The sequence below is a fragment of the Orcinus orca genome, chromosome 17 (assembly GCF_937001465.1).
Source record: "Orcinus orca chromosome 17, mOrcOrc1.1, whole genome shotgun sequence".
NCBI lineage: Eukaryota > Metazoa > Chordata > Mammalia > Artiodactyla > Delphinidae > Orcinus > Orcinus orca.
This window is the reverse complement of record NC_064575.1, coordinates 67,552,132-67,567,283: the sequence shown is the minus strand read 5'-3', so window position 1 is coordinate 67,567,283 and position 15,152 is coordinate 67,552,132. Positions and strand designations below refer to the sequence as shown.

Sequence of the window (15,152 nt, the reverse complement as noted above, 5' to 3'; positions counted from 1 at the left end):
CAGAAAGTAACACACCATTGTAAAGCAATTATACTCCAGTAAAGATGTTTTTTATAAAAAATGTCCTGAGGGCTTCCCTGGTGGCGCAGTGGTTGAGAATCTGCCTGCTGGTGCAGGGGACGCGGGTTCATGCCCCAGTCCGGGAGGATCCCACATGCCACGGAGCAGCTGGGCCCGTGGGCCATGGCTGCTGGGCCTGCGCGTCCAGGGCCTGTGCTCCGCGGCAGGAGAGGCCACAGCAGTGAGAGGGCCGCATACCACCAAAAAAATAAAATTAATAAAAAGAAAAAGTCCTGGAAGCTTCGAAAAAAGAACAGATTAGAGAATAAGGCAGCCCGTTGGAATTAAAATGCAATTTTTGAAATAAATTTTAAAATTTAGTAGATGATTGTGCAGATGAAATTGAAGAAAAATCTCTCACCATTTATAACAAGGGTTGGCAAACTTTTTTATGAAGAACCAGGTAGTAAATATTCTCAGCTTTGCAAGCCATTCGGTCTCTGTCAAAATCATTCTCTCCGACTTTGTAGCACGGAGGCAGATGGGCGTAGCCATGTTCCAGTATAATTTCATGAATACTGAAGTTTGATTTTTACTTAACTTTTACCCATCGTAACATAGTACTATTCTTTGGGGGTTTTTTTCAACCATTTATATATAAAAACCATGATTAATTAGATTGTGGACCACACAGAAGTAGGTAGTGCGCTGGAGTTTGTCCAAGAGGCCATAGTTTATTGACCCCAATGTTGATGAAAATACAGATGGTATGTAGGAACAGCGTGCTAAATTGTGGAATGAACTTAAGCAACTGCTGGCACGTAAGAGAAGAAAGTCTGTTTCGTTTCCATGTTGGGAAACTTCTTTGAGATTTTCAGCAGATATGACATTGGACTGCTGAGAATATGATACAAGAAAAAATAATTCATACCAGACTAACTGGCTCAACATTTGAACAGTACTTACACAGTCATAATAAGGTAAATGCTGGTTACTGTGTTTTTTTTTAACTTTGAATCAATCTGCAGTCATAATATAGCAGATCAAATAGAGGTTGTAGGGCAAAATATGTGCTGTTAAGCATGACAGTATAAAAATAATCCTATAGATGACAAAGGGGGACTTGGAAGGGGATGAACAAGAGTTGAAAATGTAAGAAGGAAATTAACAGCCATAGAAAAAAATTAAAAGGAGCTTATTTGGGAAATCCTATATTTAAGTATATTAAGGCTACAAAGATAACTAATTAAGAGATAAAGTTAATAATACAAAGAGCAAACCAAGGAAAATGAAGGAGAAAGGTAGCATTGTGTGTGCTAATTCCTCATCTTTCTCATCGGGGTGTCCACAGGTAATTCTCTAAGTCTGATGAATTAAAGAGACTGAAAGAGGAACCATTAAGAGGTTGGCCCTGGAAATTGCAACTGGGGTTGGAGAAGGGAGGTATTTGAGTTAGACTGTGTATGTGTTCAACTTTGAAGAAATAATAGTTTCCAGTGAGAAGAGATGGAACTTGTATTTTTCACTATAAGCTCTTTTGTATAACTTTTTAAAAAAACATGTGCATGCTTTCCTTGATAGCAACAAGAAGGTTACAAATAGACAGTATGACTATAGAAGTATAAAAATGACCTAAATTGGTAAGCAAGTAAACGTGCATAATTTTTTGTTCAGAGGGAAATGTGGCCTTAAAAACACGTGCATGGACATGGATTCTGGAAGAATAGTTTATAAAGATAAAAGTAATTGTGTTAATGAGATAAATCCTGGTAAAATTTTCTTTAGTTGTATGAATAAGTTTTTTAAAAGAATATGTAAATATATAAGGAAATGTTTTTGCTTTTATCATATAGTGCATCTTACCTCCATTTTATTCTCTTCCCTATTATATGTAAATAGTAAGATTTTCAAAGCTCTATCAATCTTCGATTGTCACACTATTTTGTCCACCTGACCCATTTATCTGAACTAAAGTTTGCCCCTCTATTAGTCAGCTTGAACTGCCATAACAAAAAACCATCAAACTGTGTAGCTCAAATAACAGAAATTTATTTTGTCACAGTTCTGGGGGCTAGAAGTTCAAGATCGGGGTCCCAGCATGCAGATTCTGGTGAGCGCTCTCTTCCTGGCTTGGAGACAGCCACCTTCTTGCTGTGGCCACATCCTGTGGAGAGAGATACAAAGAGCTCTCTGTTGTCTCTTGTTCTACAAGGACAGTAATCCTATGGGATCAGGACCCTACTTTATGACCTCATTTAACCTTAATTACTTCCATAAAATCTCTGCCTCCAAATATAGTAACATTGTATAGTAACATTGTATATACAATGTAACATTATAGTAACATTGTAGTAGCATTGTATATATACATTGTATATACAATGTATAGTAACATTGTATAATAACATTGTATAGTAATACCCTAGCATAGGTATTTTGGGGGACACAAACACTTAGTCCATAACAGCCCCCACTGAATTAAGTTGTCATGTGGCTCAGTTGAATATACAGACAAATTATTTTGCCGCCGAGAAGTCGTGGACCTGGAGAATGACTATCCTTTATGTAGGCTTGAATTTTAAAGCCAATTAACACTAGTATTAGAAGCTTTACATAGACTGGCCCCTACCCTACCAGATTCTAGAGTTTTTAGGCTCTCCAATCCCAAGTTCCCATCCTGTCCCTGCTAAAAACAGTTGCAGCAGCATTTTCTTAGTGCTTTTGTTTTCTCCTGAGTCCCAATAGCATGGTACCCTCAATTTCCCTAAGACCTGTCGGCCCTCTCTTTTTCTGTAAAATCATCCAAAGTGAACACTCAGCCTTTTGATTATTTTATTTGATCTTCACAACAACTTTGTAAGATGGGGAGAGATGTTTTTATTCACATTTTATTGGTCATGTAGTTGAGAGGCAGAGATGAGCATTGCCCCACTGTACAGTGTAAAATATGTGCCTCCTTCCATAATAAGGAGAATGGAAAGAGCCCTGGACTAGAGGTCTCATGACTGGGGCTGATCCCAGATCTAAGCTTGGCATACCCAGCTTATGACAAAGGCAAAGTTGTTTTTGATCAGATTTACCTTCATTGATTCAATCACAGAAGTCTAGCACTGAGAACCTCAGTAAGATAAGTCACATCTTTTTTTCCCTACATCCATCAAGCCAAAGTGATATCATGATCCACGTTTTTCCCCTGTGTCCATCAGGCCAGAGTGATAGCATGGAGTAAGCATGGAGTTTGAGTTCACTAGCAGTGTGACCTTGGATGAGTTACTTTACCCCTCTAAGCCTGTTTCTCTATAAACTGAAAATAATAACTACTTTGTAGATTGTTGGGAGGATTGTAGATTGTTGGGAAGGTTAAAGACAATTTATCTAAAGTACTTAAAACAATTCTTCCCATATGCTGTTACAGAAATGTACCTAATATTATGTCTAGCATGGCATTAATCCTCCCCTGCCACATTCCGAAGCCTGATTTGCTCCAACTTCACCAGGCCTGTTCTCCTAGCAATTTCAGGGGAGCAAGAATGTCCAAGCACAGAGGGCCTCTGGACCTGGCCCATCATCACCTCTGCCTTGTTATTTTTTTTTTTTACTTTTTATTTTATATTGGAGTATATCTGATTAACAATGTTGTGATAGTTTCAGGTGCACAGCAAAGCAACTCAGCCGTATGTATACATGTGTCCAGACTCCCCTCCCATCCAGGCTGCCACGTAATACCGAGCAGAGTTCCCTGGGCTCTACAGTAGGTCCTTGTTGGTTATCCTTTTTAAATATAGCAGTGTTTACATCTGCCTTGTTCTTTTGATCAAAGCAAGCCACAAGCTCCTTTCTCTCCCTCCCCTAGACTCAAGAGATGGAGAAATTGATGCTACCTTGTGACCTAATGACCTCAGGTCATATTGCAAAGGGTCATTTTTTTTTTTTCTTTTTCTTTTTTTTTTTGCACTGAGGACATTTTTGTTATCAATCTACCACATTGTTGTTCCAAAGGAATTTTTGTAAACATATGAAATGATGATCAACAACCAATTTTCTCGTTCCTGTTTGCTTTCAGTTTTGCTTTTGTTCATTCAGCACTCACGCAGGGGTACGTGCTCCGAGTGTACATGTGCCTTGGCGCCTCGCAGACATAGCATCTCCCCTGTAGGGTGTGTTTATCTGGGTGGATGAGTGATGGGTTTTCCCACTGTACCATGAGCAGGCACACAGTACAGTGTGATCCTGTCCCTTCGTGTTCCACTTGACAGGTGCCACAATCTGGGCTGATAAGAAAGGCAGGCCTTGGAAACCAGAGCCATCTGGGATGCCAGAGGCATCTTGTTTCCTCTTGACTGCCTGCGCATGTCTGTTTATTCCCTCCATGAGGTTTTATCGTTAGAAGCCCTGATACCCAGTAGCGCACATTTGGGATGCAGCAGATCCTAACCAGCATTCCATGCGAGCATCTGCTTCACAGCTTGTAAGTGGTAGAGTCCACACATCTAGATGTGCACCTTTATAAATAGTTAGGTGCCTGGGGGATCTGGGCCATATCTTTGGTGTGGAATTAGGACACTTTGTGCCTGACTGTACTGGAGACAAGAAAGAGCTGACTCCGAGTCCGAGAAAAACCACTGGTACAACCTATTGTTGGAAGACATGAGGTGATATTTGTGTAGTTGCAGCAAAGCCGGCCTGAATAAGGAGGACCATTGCCTTGTGTCTCCTAATTTGGTGTCTTTGTTTTTCCATCTTTTTTTCTTTCCTTTTTCTACATGTTCTCACTCTCTCCCTGCTCCTATACCTACCTTTTCCACTAGTGCCTTTTCATCCTTCTCCTTTCCTATCAGCTATTTTTCTTCAGGTCTTAGCTCAGTACACCTAACACCATCTCACAATGCCTGTAACTCAGCTCAAGTCAGCTGGACTCCGAGGACTGTCTGTGTTCACTGCACTATTGCTTCCCCAAATCAGGCTTCGGAATCCAGCAGGAGAGTGTACTGATGCCATTCAAGGGATGTGAAGATAACTCTTCCTGAGCACATCTATGTGGCAGGCACTTTTAAGCATTTAGATAAACTACTTCTAAGCCTTCTACCAAGGACAAGATAGGAATTATTTCCAGCATATTGAGGAGCATGTTTAGAAAGGTTTAGTGACCTTCCCAAGGTCACAGTGCTAGTGAACTCCAGAGCCAGCCTTCAGTCCAGGTCTGCAAGATTCCAAATGCCAAGTTCTTTCATTATATCACTCTTCATGTCATTCAAAAAAGAAAAAAAGTGAGGATCAGAGATGTGAGCTATCTTGCTAAGAATTATAGTGTTGGAAAGTCGCTGCATTTTTGGCTCAATATGAGAGAAATCTAATTGGAGGAAAGCCTGTTTTACTCCCAACCTGTGAATGTCAAAAGCACAGCTGGGACTTGAACCAGTTTTCTGACACTCAAGGCTATAGGAGCCGTGATATATGATGGACAGACCGTTGTTTCATTCCTTCAGCAAATTATTGTTGCTATGTGTCAGGCATTGTTCTAAAGTGTGGGATTCTTTGTGAAATAAAAAAGATCCTTGCCCTTGTGGAGGTTGCAAGCCAGTGGAAAGAAACAGATAATAAACAAAAGACAAAATAAGTTAGCTCTGTAGTGTGTTAGCCAATACTTACTATGGAGAAGGAAGCAGTGGAACAAGGTAATTAATGAGTGTTGGAAGCCCGAGGGAAGAATGTTGCATTTTTAATTAGGGAGATTAAGATAGGACTTATTGAAAAGGTAGTATTTGAACAAAGGCTGGAAGGAAGTGAGGGAATTAGCTGTGTGGGTATCTGGGAGAAGACCATTTCAGGCAAAACGAGGAGGGAGTATAGTTGGCATTTGTGAGCAACAGCAAGAAGGCTGGTATAGTGGGAGCACATGTATTAAGGAAAGAGTAGTAGTAAAGGTGGCATCAAAGATACTACGTGCTCAGATCGCTTAAGGCTGTGTTAAACGTTTTTTTTGGGTTTTTTTGCTGTACGCGGGCCTCTCACTGTTGTGGCCTCTCCCGTTGCAGAGCACAGGCTCCGGATGCGCAGGCTCAGCAGCCATGGGTCACGGGCCCAGCCGCTCCGCGGCATGTGGGATCTTCCCGGACCGGGGCACGAACCCGTGTCCCCTGAATCGGCAGGCGGACTCTCAACCACTGCGCCACCAGGGAAGCCCTAGAAGACAGTTTTGAGAGGAAGAACAGGAGCTCATTTTTGGACAAGTTGAATTAGAAAAGTTTCCTAGGTTTGCAGATGGAACTGTGAAGTGATCAGTTGTATATTTGATTCTTTACTCTGGGGAGGCAACAGAGAGAGACATACAATTAAAAGACGTGATCCCACGGACAGCACCAGTGTGATGTGTGGACTGGAAATCAGTGCAGTGGGTAGTGAGATTTGTCTTGAATTGCTCCAGAAGTAGGACTCAAAAATCAGTGAGAAAGATGATGGAAGTCTGACTTTGGCTTTGACACAAAGGACCATTTTAAACGACTAACGCTTATAGCAATGGAATAATGGTGTGTTTCGCAGGATGCGTTTTCTAATGCTGTAAATTTTCAGGGAGGGTCTTGAATCTAGATCATCATTTTCTCAGATCTAGATCTAGATTTCTTTAGATCTTGTGCAGCTTCAAAAAAAAAGAGAAAAGAAAAATGTAGTCATTATTTTCAGTTAAGGGATTGACATTTGCTTTTTATGTATTCAAGTAAAGTTGTTTACACACACACACCCTTGATATATCCATCATGGCCCAGGTTTACTAGTCACCATTTTATTGATAGATGTCTTAAAGTGGATTGGACTCTTGCCTTGGGTTTAAACTTGAACATACTGACTATTTAGATTCCTTCACACTTTCAGTTTCTGTGATTCTGAGCATTTAGGAAGGAAAAAAGCCATCAAAAATTCAATATGGACAAATTAAGGGAAAACAATTATGTCAAGCCAGATGTCTTTTTTTCCTTTAATGACACCACCATGATGATGCCTGAAAACAGTGGTTCTCAAACTTTTAATCCCAGGACCCTGTGACAGTCTTTAAAGTTATTGAGGACCTCAGAGACCTTTTCTTCACATGGGTGGGGCAGATATGGGAGAATAACCAAGTACCCTGTTTAATAAGGATCTCAAATGATGAATTGAAACCTGCAAAATTGAGGTTCACAGAAATCCACCTTCAGGATAAGAGAGCTGTAGCTTGACAGAAATTCATTTAAAGAAAACACAAAGTTTTAGAACTTGCCCCTAAGTCCTGTATAGTCAATGATGATATGACTCAGTAATAATGAAGGTTTAGGCTTAATAACACATTTCATTCATCATATTTAAGACCCTGCCTTTTGAAGGAAATATTAACAAGCTACAATGCCCTGTGGAGGAGACTGGAAAGTCAAAGATCTAAAACAGTTGCTGTATGGAAAACAATTGAAGAAACTAATCAGGGCCACACTGTATACTTGGAAAAATTACTGAAGTTGCTTAGCCACTACTGCTACCTAGAGGTGTCATACTGCTCAGAAGAGATCAGCATCACAAATTAGGAAGAATAAAGTGATCCAGGTGATATTAAAGCAGTGGTCAAAGTTAGAAAATGTGAATGAAATGAATCTTTCATTCATCCAAGAGGAAAGGTGTTCAGCTTTTTCCTGGAAACTTTCTAGCAGTGAGATATCCTCTCTTGGGAAGACAAGAGGTTTAAGAGTGTCATTCATCATAAGATATTTTGGTTTGAACCCAAAAGTGACCAGGTGGATGTTATAAACTACCCTGGGGATAGAATACAATAGAAGAGATACCTTTTAAAATTTGTCTAACCAGTTTTCGCATGAAAGAGTTCAGGTCGCAGAAGAGGGCATTATTAGTACTTAAGAATTATTTAATTAAATGCCAAGTATTCTGTGAACTAGCCCATCCTTCTTGGTAATTAGAGGCCCTTTTTTTTTGGTAAATGAGCATAAAAGCTGCTAAAATATACATTAATAGGTTATTGTTTGTGTGTGTGTGTTCCTCTCCCCTCTCCCCTCTCTTCCCTCCTTTTTCCAATCTTGAGTAAGATGACACAATAGAAGCCAATAAAAAGAAGACCTAGAACTAAAGAAAAAACATTGCAAGATGGTAAGAGAAGGAAGAAGCATTTTTAGAGTTTGCAAATGCTTGCTTATAATGAGATGCTGCAAGTATGTTTACCACTTCCTGATATTTGGCCATAAAGCTTGCTTTGTCCTGCCAGTGGAAATAAACAACAGTCTTTGCTTTCTCTATTTTTTCGCAATCAACCACTGGGCTTCATGTAAGCTTAGCTCCTTAAGAGTTTGTACAACTACTGGGGACTTAAAATTTCAGCATTCTCTTATAAATCAAAACACAGTAATTTAAAAGAGAATTTATATTGCAAAACAAATAAGGGATAATTGAATTACAAGATAAAATTTAACTTTAAAAGCACTTTGTAATATTGATATGTTCTTTCAATATCAAACTTCTTTAAAACACTTTTTATTACTTAGCAGAAATGCTTCAGGTTTACCTTAGAGAACTTAAAACTTGAGAACTCTTTCCAGTTAAATACAAATCAGAAGTTACTGTAAAATGTAGCTGAAATTATTGAATAAGGGTAAATTAAAGTAGGAATTACTTGCAAAATAAAGCAATTTGCAAACAACTTTTCCCTCAGGAATGTAATGTATCTTTTGCATAAAGTGAGGTCTCTGTAAAACAGAAAGTGTATATGTCAATGCTACTCCCTCACTCCCCAGCTTACCCTTCCCCCTCCCTGTGTCCTCAAGTCCATTCTCTATGTCTGTGTCTTTATTCCTGTCCTGCCCCTATACACTACCAAATGTAAAACAGATAGCTAGTGGGAAGCAGCCTCATAGCACAGGGAGATCAGCTCGGTGCTTTGTGACCACCTAGAGGGGTGGGATAGGGAGGGTGGGAGGGAGATGCAAGAAGGAGGAGATATGGGATATATGTATACATATAGCTGATTCACTTTGTTTTACAGCAGCAACTGACACACCATTGTAAAGCAATTATACTCCAATAAAGATGCTAAAAGAAAAAAAAAAAACAGAACGTGAAGGCATCTGAAATACACATTCAGAATGTCTATAGAAAGGCCAGGACCAATTCAGAAAGAAAATGCCTAGAATTCCGCGTGGTGTTACAATGCATAGGGAAGGTAAAGAACTGCCTCCGGCCTCTTTCAGGGGCAGCAGAACAAACCAAAAGTGTCTCCAAGGATGGAAATCCAGAGAATGATGTAGCAGGCCTGAGTGTAGAGAAAGAAACAGGGCAAGTGCTTTTTCTGATGTTTGCCTTGGGCAAGATTTTTTTTTTATTATTTTCTACTGAATATGAAATACTATCTCTTTGCTTTACAAACTGTTATTTCGGTTTAGGCTCCTTCTGTGGGGGAGAAATAAAATGCAGCACATTCGAGAAAATTACCTAACGTTGGGTGCGGAGAGAGGCATGAGTGTTGGGTGGCAGAGGAAAGGAGGAGAGTTGAAGTAACACTATGGAGCTACGAAGACTGGACAACTCTGCACCTCCCAGCGGGACAATGTGATAAAGAGATTGATGTGCGTTTAACACGTGCTTGTTCCAAATGGCCTGTGGAAATCAGAAATCAGGTTATGTTTCTGCTTTGTACAGAGGTTCATTTGTGCCATCTTTTAGATTCCACGGATAAGTGATAGCATACGGTAGGTGTCTCTCTCTTGCTGACTTCCTTCACTTAGTATGATCCTCTCTAGTTGCATCCATGTTGCTGCAAATGGCGTTATTTAGTTCTTTTTTTATGGCTGACTGAGTCACTTTGCTGCACAGCAGAGATTGGCACACCATTGTAGATCAACTCTACTTCGATTATAAAACGAAAAAGAAAGAAAGAAAAGAGCCTGGTTATGACATTCACCCCCCAAGCCTGGTTGCTGTTGGGGTTGGGGGCATCGTGACAGAAGGGAGAGGAGCACAGGTTGACCTGGGCTGCTAGGCGAGCAGCTGAGGCGGAACAAACAAAAGTCTGCTCTGAGAATAGAGAATCTCGGCAGCGCGCACTGAGGCAGCTGAAGTCCACGATGGCTCTTCACAAGTTAGTGTGTATGGCTGAGTAATAGTCCACTGTATACATGGGCCGCATCTTCTTTATCCATCGTCTGTCGATGGACGCTCAGGTGGCTTCCATGTCCTGGTAGTGAGGTGGGTGGACCCAGAGACTGTCATACGGAGTGGGGTAAGTCAGAAGGAACAACACATACCGTAGGCTAACGCATATGTATGGAATCTAAAAAAAGAAAACATGGTTCTGAAGAACCTAGGGGCAGGACAGGAATAAAGACGCAGACGTAGAGAACGGACTTGAGGATGTGGGGAAGGGGAAGGGGAAGCCGGGACGAAGTGAGAGAGTGGCATGGACATACATACACTACCGAATGTAAAATAGATAGCTAGTGGGAAGCAGCCACATAGCACAGGGAGATCAGCTCGGTGCTTTGTGACCACCTAGAGGGGTGGGATAGGGAGGGGGGGAGGGAGACGCAAGAGGGAGGGGATCTGGGGATATATGTATATGTGTGGCTGATTCACTTTGTTATACAGCAGAAACTAACACACCATTGTAAAGCAATTATACTGCAATAAAGATGTTAAGAAAATAATTATTCAGATAAAAAAAAAGTTAATGTGTAGCAAACTAATAACAAGTTCATATTAGAGCCAAAGCTAAGAATCAGTTGATAAATGGGGCCGATACATGTATCACTATCTGAGTAAGAGACAGACAGGGCTTATTAATGGTAGGAATCTATCCCTCCCCACTGTATTTGTTATGCCTGTTTACATGGAGGCAGATCCCCATAGGTTCGTGTGGTCTTGAAAATCTGTACCTGAAGCTTTGTGTTTATTGCTGTCCAAGCATGTAACACCAAATTACTGCTGAGTAAGAGTATATTGTGAAGGCAAAGCAAAGCAACACCTGGATTGTTAGCCTCGGAACACCTGGATTTATAATCAAAGGAAATTTATAACACAAGAGTACATGGTAAGCTGGTAAGGATGTATTCTGAGTTGACTTGGTGTGTTTGGATTAATCTTCCCCTGAATCTCCAGTTGATGAGACTTGTCTTGGAGCTGAGGGTGTTCCATTTCCTAGGAAATGAGCAAGTTAAAGAATGACCTCCCAGGAAGTTTGGTAAATTGAGGTATAAGCAATTTATCTTCTTGCCTTTCCCTTCCTAATTTACAGCCTTCTGTGACTGGTTTATAGGAGTTTTCAAAAGATGTGATTAGGTTTACTTGCGAGAAACTTGCAAGGGGTTTCAGGGCAATGATGTGTCAGCTAAGAACTCATTCAGCTAATCTGAAGGAAAATTTTTAGAGGAGGAAGGAGGCAGATTCAGAGGTGCTGACTTGTGAAACATGGTGGGAAGTGCATTCCTAGCTAAAAGAGCTGAAACTCTGGTTTCCTAATCATGCGAGGGAAAAGTGATGACTAGCAAAAGGGAAAAAGCTAAACAACAACAAAGCATGCACTCATTTGCACCATCCATGCCAGAGGCCCTTCTTTCTCATCAAAATTAGGAAAGCAATTGATATGGTTGTATGCAGCGATTAGAGGGAAGATGGCTGGCAGTCTGTGACTAGAGTATGCAGAGTGGAAGGGAGAGACGGACAAGTTTGATCAGGAGCCACCTGAGCAGCACACAGTCGGGGTAGAGCAGCGAGGGCTAGACTTGAAATTCGCTGCTGATTAAAAGTAAGGCAGGTCTGTGAGCTCAGACTCAGTGAGAATGGTTTCATTTCATTAATTTCTTCGCTTGTTCATTGTGGCTCTGTAGAGCATCTGTTAAGTGCAAGGCACTCCGGGGAGCGCAGTCATAACTATCGTATCCTCTCTGAATGTTCCAGTTACTAGGTTTGCAAAACAAATTACCCCAACACTTAATGGTGGAAGACAACTATACATGTTGCTAGTGGATTATGTGTGTCTCTGCATCATGGCGTCTGGAAGTCTGAGCTGGAAGATTTGAATCCTGGTAGCTGGAATCATCTAAAGCTTGGTTACTCATTTGTCTGACAGTTGATAGGGTTGGTGGTAGCTGTCAGCTGAGACTTTAAGCTGGCCAAAACTCCTCTACCTGGTCTCTTCATGTGGTCAGAGCTTCCTCACAATATAGTGGCCAGGTTCTGAAGGTGAGTGCCAGAGAGGGTGAGCCAGGCAGAAGCTCTGTCTCTTTTCTGATGTAGCCTCAGAAGTCACAGATAGCATCAATTCTGCTGTACTCCATTGGCCAGGCCCTCCATGAACCCTGTCAAAATTCAAACAGAGACAACATCAACCCCAAATATCGGTGGAGGAATGAGAGTCACAATCAGTGAAAAGGAGATATGTATGTGTGTATGTATGTATCTGTGCATATATAAAATCATCTTTGGAAAAATACAATCTGCCACTCCTGAGAGTGAAAGAAAAAAAAATACCACAGCACAAAGTAAAAAACGATGTTTTATTTGTAATTATTTTATAAGTGATGGCCCAAAGAATCATACAATTCAAAATATACTAATAAAAAATAACACCTGAACACTGTTTTCTAAACTTGAATCACCTGCATTTCACTTCCACTATTTTTACTATTACCATCTGTATTATTGTTTCCTTAATTTTTCTTGAAATGGACCCTTTTTATTGAAGTATAGTTGATGTACAATATTGTAAGTTACAGGTGTACAGTATAGTGAGACACGATTTTTAAAGCTTATACTCCATTTATAGTTATTATAAAACATTGGCTGTATTCCGGTTTTGTACAGTATATTCTTGTAGCTTATTTTATACCTATTAGTTTGTACCTCGTAGTCCCCTCCTCCTACCATGCCCCTCCCCTCTTCCGTCTCCCCACTGGTAACCACTAGTCTGTTCTGTATATCTGCAAGTCTGCTTCTTTGTTGTTATAGTCACTAGTTTGCTGTGTTTTTTAGATTCCACGGGTAAGTGACGCCATACAGTATCTGTCTCTGACTTATTTCACTTAGCATAACGCCCTCAAAGTCTATCCATGTTGCTGCAAATGGCGAAATTTCGTTCTTTTTTATGGCTGAGTAGCATTTCATTACATATATATATACACACACCACATCTTCTTTATCGATTCATCTATTGATGGACATTTAAGTTGCTTCTGTATCTTGGCAGTTGTAAATAATGACCCAGGTTTTTATTAACTCAAATTTGTTTTAAAAGCAATCTAGGTATTACTACAGAAAATGGAATGTATTTTTGCCATAATTTATCTGCCATAAAATAAAGGTAACCTTAAATATAAAAAAAGTAAAACACAGCAGTTATTATATGCTAGATGAAAATTCTGCTTTCCAATGACAGTTCCGAGGCTGAAGGAAGCCCTCTCTTTGTCAAAGATCATGTTAGCAGGTGTTAGAAAGATGTTAAATCACACATACAAAATCAAGGCTCTCCCCTTCACATAATCTGAGAGATTGAAAGAGAAGTGAAAGAGAATGATCCCTAGTGAGGTCAGTGATATTTAAGGCCAGGTCTGTGTACTGTCCAACATCCTTTAGAGAACTACTTGTATTAAAATCCCGATCCAGAATGCAAACACTGATCCAGAATGATAAAGATTATAGCTAGGTAAGCTTTCACTTAGCCTCAGCCCAGTCCCTGGGATCTATGAGGCAGACCAGCGTCTAGCACAGTTGATGCTTGTCGATGAATGAATGTATTTCTAACCTGCCATTGGTCAAAGGCTGGGTCCTTTGCACCTCCGTGTTCCGTTTTGTTTCATAAGCCTCCCTGAAATATCCAGTGAGCAATAAATGACTCCGGCTAGTTGGCTTCTACATGAAGTCTAGCTACACTCATTATCTTATTACCATTCCCCACGTGCTGGTGGAATTGACTTTTTCCTTACCTACTGTGCATAACTAATTCCTAGACTTTACAGGGCCACCCTAAATCCAGAGCTCTCAGGAGCTATTCATATGTAGGTATCTAAAGCCTATAACATTCGTTCCTAAAATAATTATTAGCACCTGCTGGGACCAGTTATCCTAGGTCCTAGAGATATCAGAGGATAGTGAGAAATGGACACTTTCTTGGGATACAGAGAAAGGCCACTTGGGGGCAGCTGTTTCACCCCTAAAATTCAGTCAATTGCTTAGCAACCTAATTGTCTTGTTGTTAGAGGAGTCATCAGAAAACACTACTTCCTGGGGACTTCTCCCAGTAGAGAGAATCTGAGAATAGGTGTAGTTTTCATGGCCTTCTCCACCTGGACCTTTTCTTTCTGGCTTTCAGGGGCATGGAGAAGTTCTGCAGAGGCTCAGAGGAAGACAAGAGTCAGATGTTTATCTTCAGGGAATCCAGCCTGTAGCCTTTACCACACTAGAGGACTTCTAACAGCAGTGCCTTTCTAGGCATGAGGCTGGCACTAACAGATCTTCTTTTCCTTCTGTATTTATAGTCGGCTACGGTGAAGCTGTCAAAACCAGTGGCTCTGTGGACTCAGCAGGATGTCTGCAAGTGGCTGAAGAAACATTGTCCGAATCAGTATCAGATCTACAGTGAGTCATTCAAACAGCATGACATAACGGGTAAAGTATGCAGTATCCGAAATATTTCACTCCCTCTCCCTCTTCCCATCTCAATGGCCTTTCCCACACCCTTAAAATGAAAAAGCATCTCCCTGCTGAAATTGTCTGGCATGGGTTTACTTTAAAAGGAACGATAAATTCCAGATCCGGGCACGCCATGCTACTTAACAAGCATAAGTGGGAACATGGATTTTGAATGTCCAGTATAAAAGTATGTGGTAATCAGGGTAAGGGGTTGGGGGATCCTAGAGAAAATAAGAGTGTAGCAGTCCTAGAGTAAAGAAAGGGAGGAGATCCTTCAAATTAATTTGGTTACAGGGTCCGTAGGTAGATGTTTTAAGAAGAAAAGTTTTCTAAATAGGAAAATTCTGGACTGAATATAATAATACTAACTCACTGCCCCTGAGATGAATACCCTCAAAGCACAAATTAAGACTCCCTTTAAATCAAGGGGCTTCGAGTATTATATGTGGAAGTTGAGAAGCACTTGGCAGCAGGAAATATGACAGCATAATGAACTGTAAAAG

At 40.6% G+C, this 15,152-nt stretch overlaps 1 protein-coding gene across 2 annotated transcripts in view; it reads left to right on the top strand.

The window, feature by feature from the left end:
* Positions 1-15,152, top strand: part of SAMD12 (sterile alpha motif domain containing 12) — a 410,354-nt gene that overhangs the window by 168,599 nt on the left and 226,603 nt on the right. The window contains exon 3 of one of the 2 annotated variants that reach the window (XM_033419918.2): positions 14,496-14,595. In XM_033419918.2, coding sequence (XP_033275809.1) covers positions 14,496-14,595 — 100 coding nt within the window. Of the gene's footprint in view, positions 1-14,495; positions 14,626-15,152 lie in introns of both variants that reach the window. The other variant, XM_004265368.4, reaches the window with a different exon arrangement.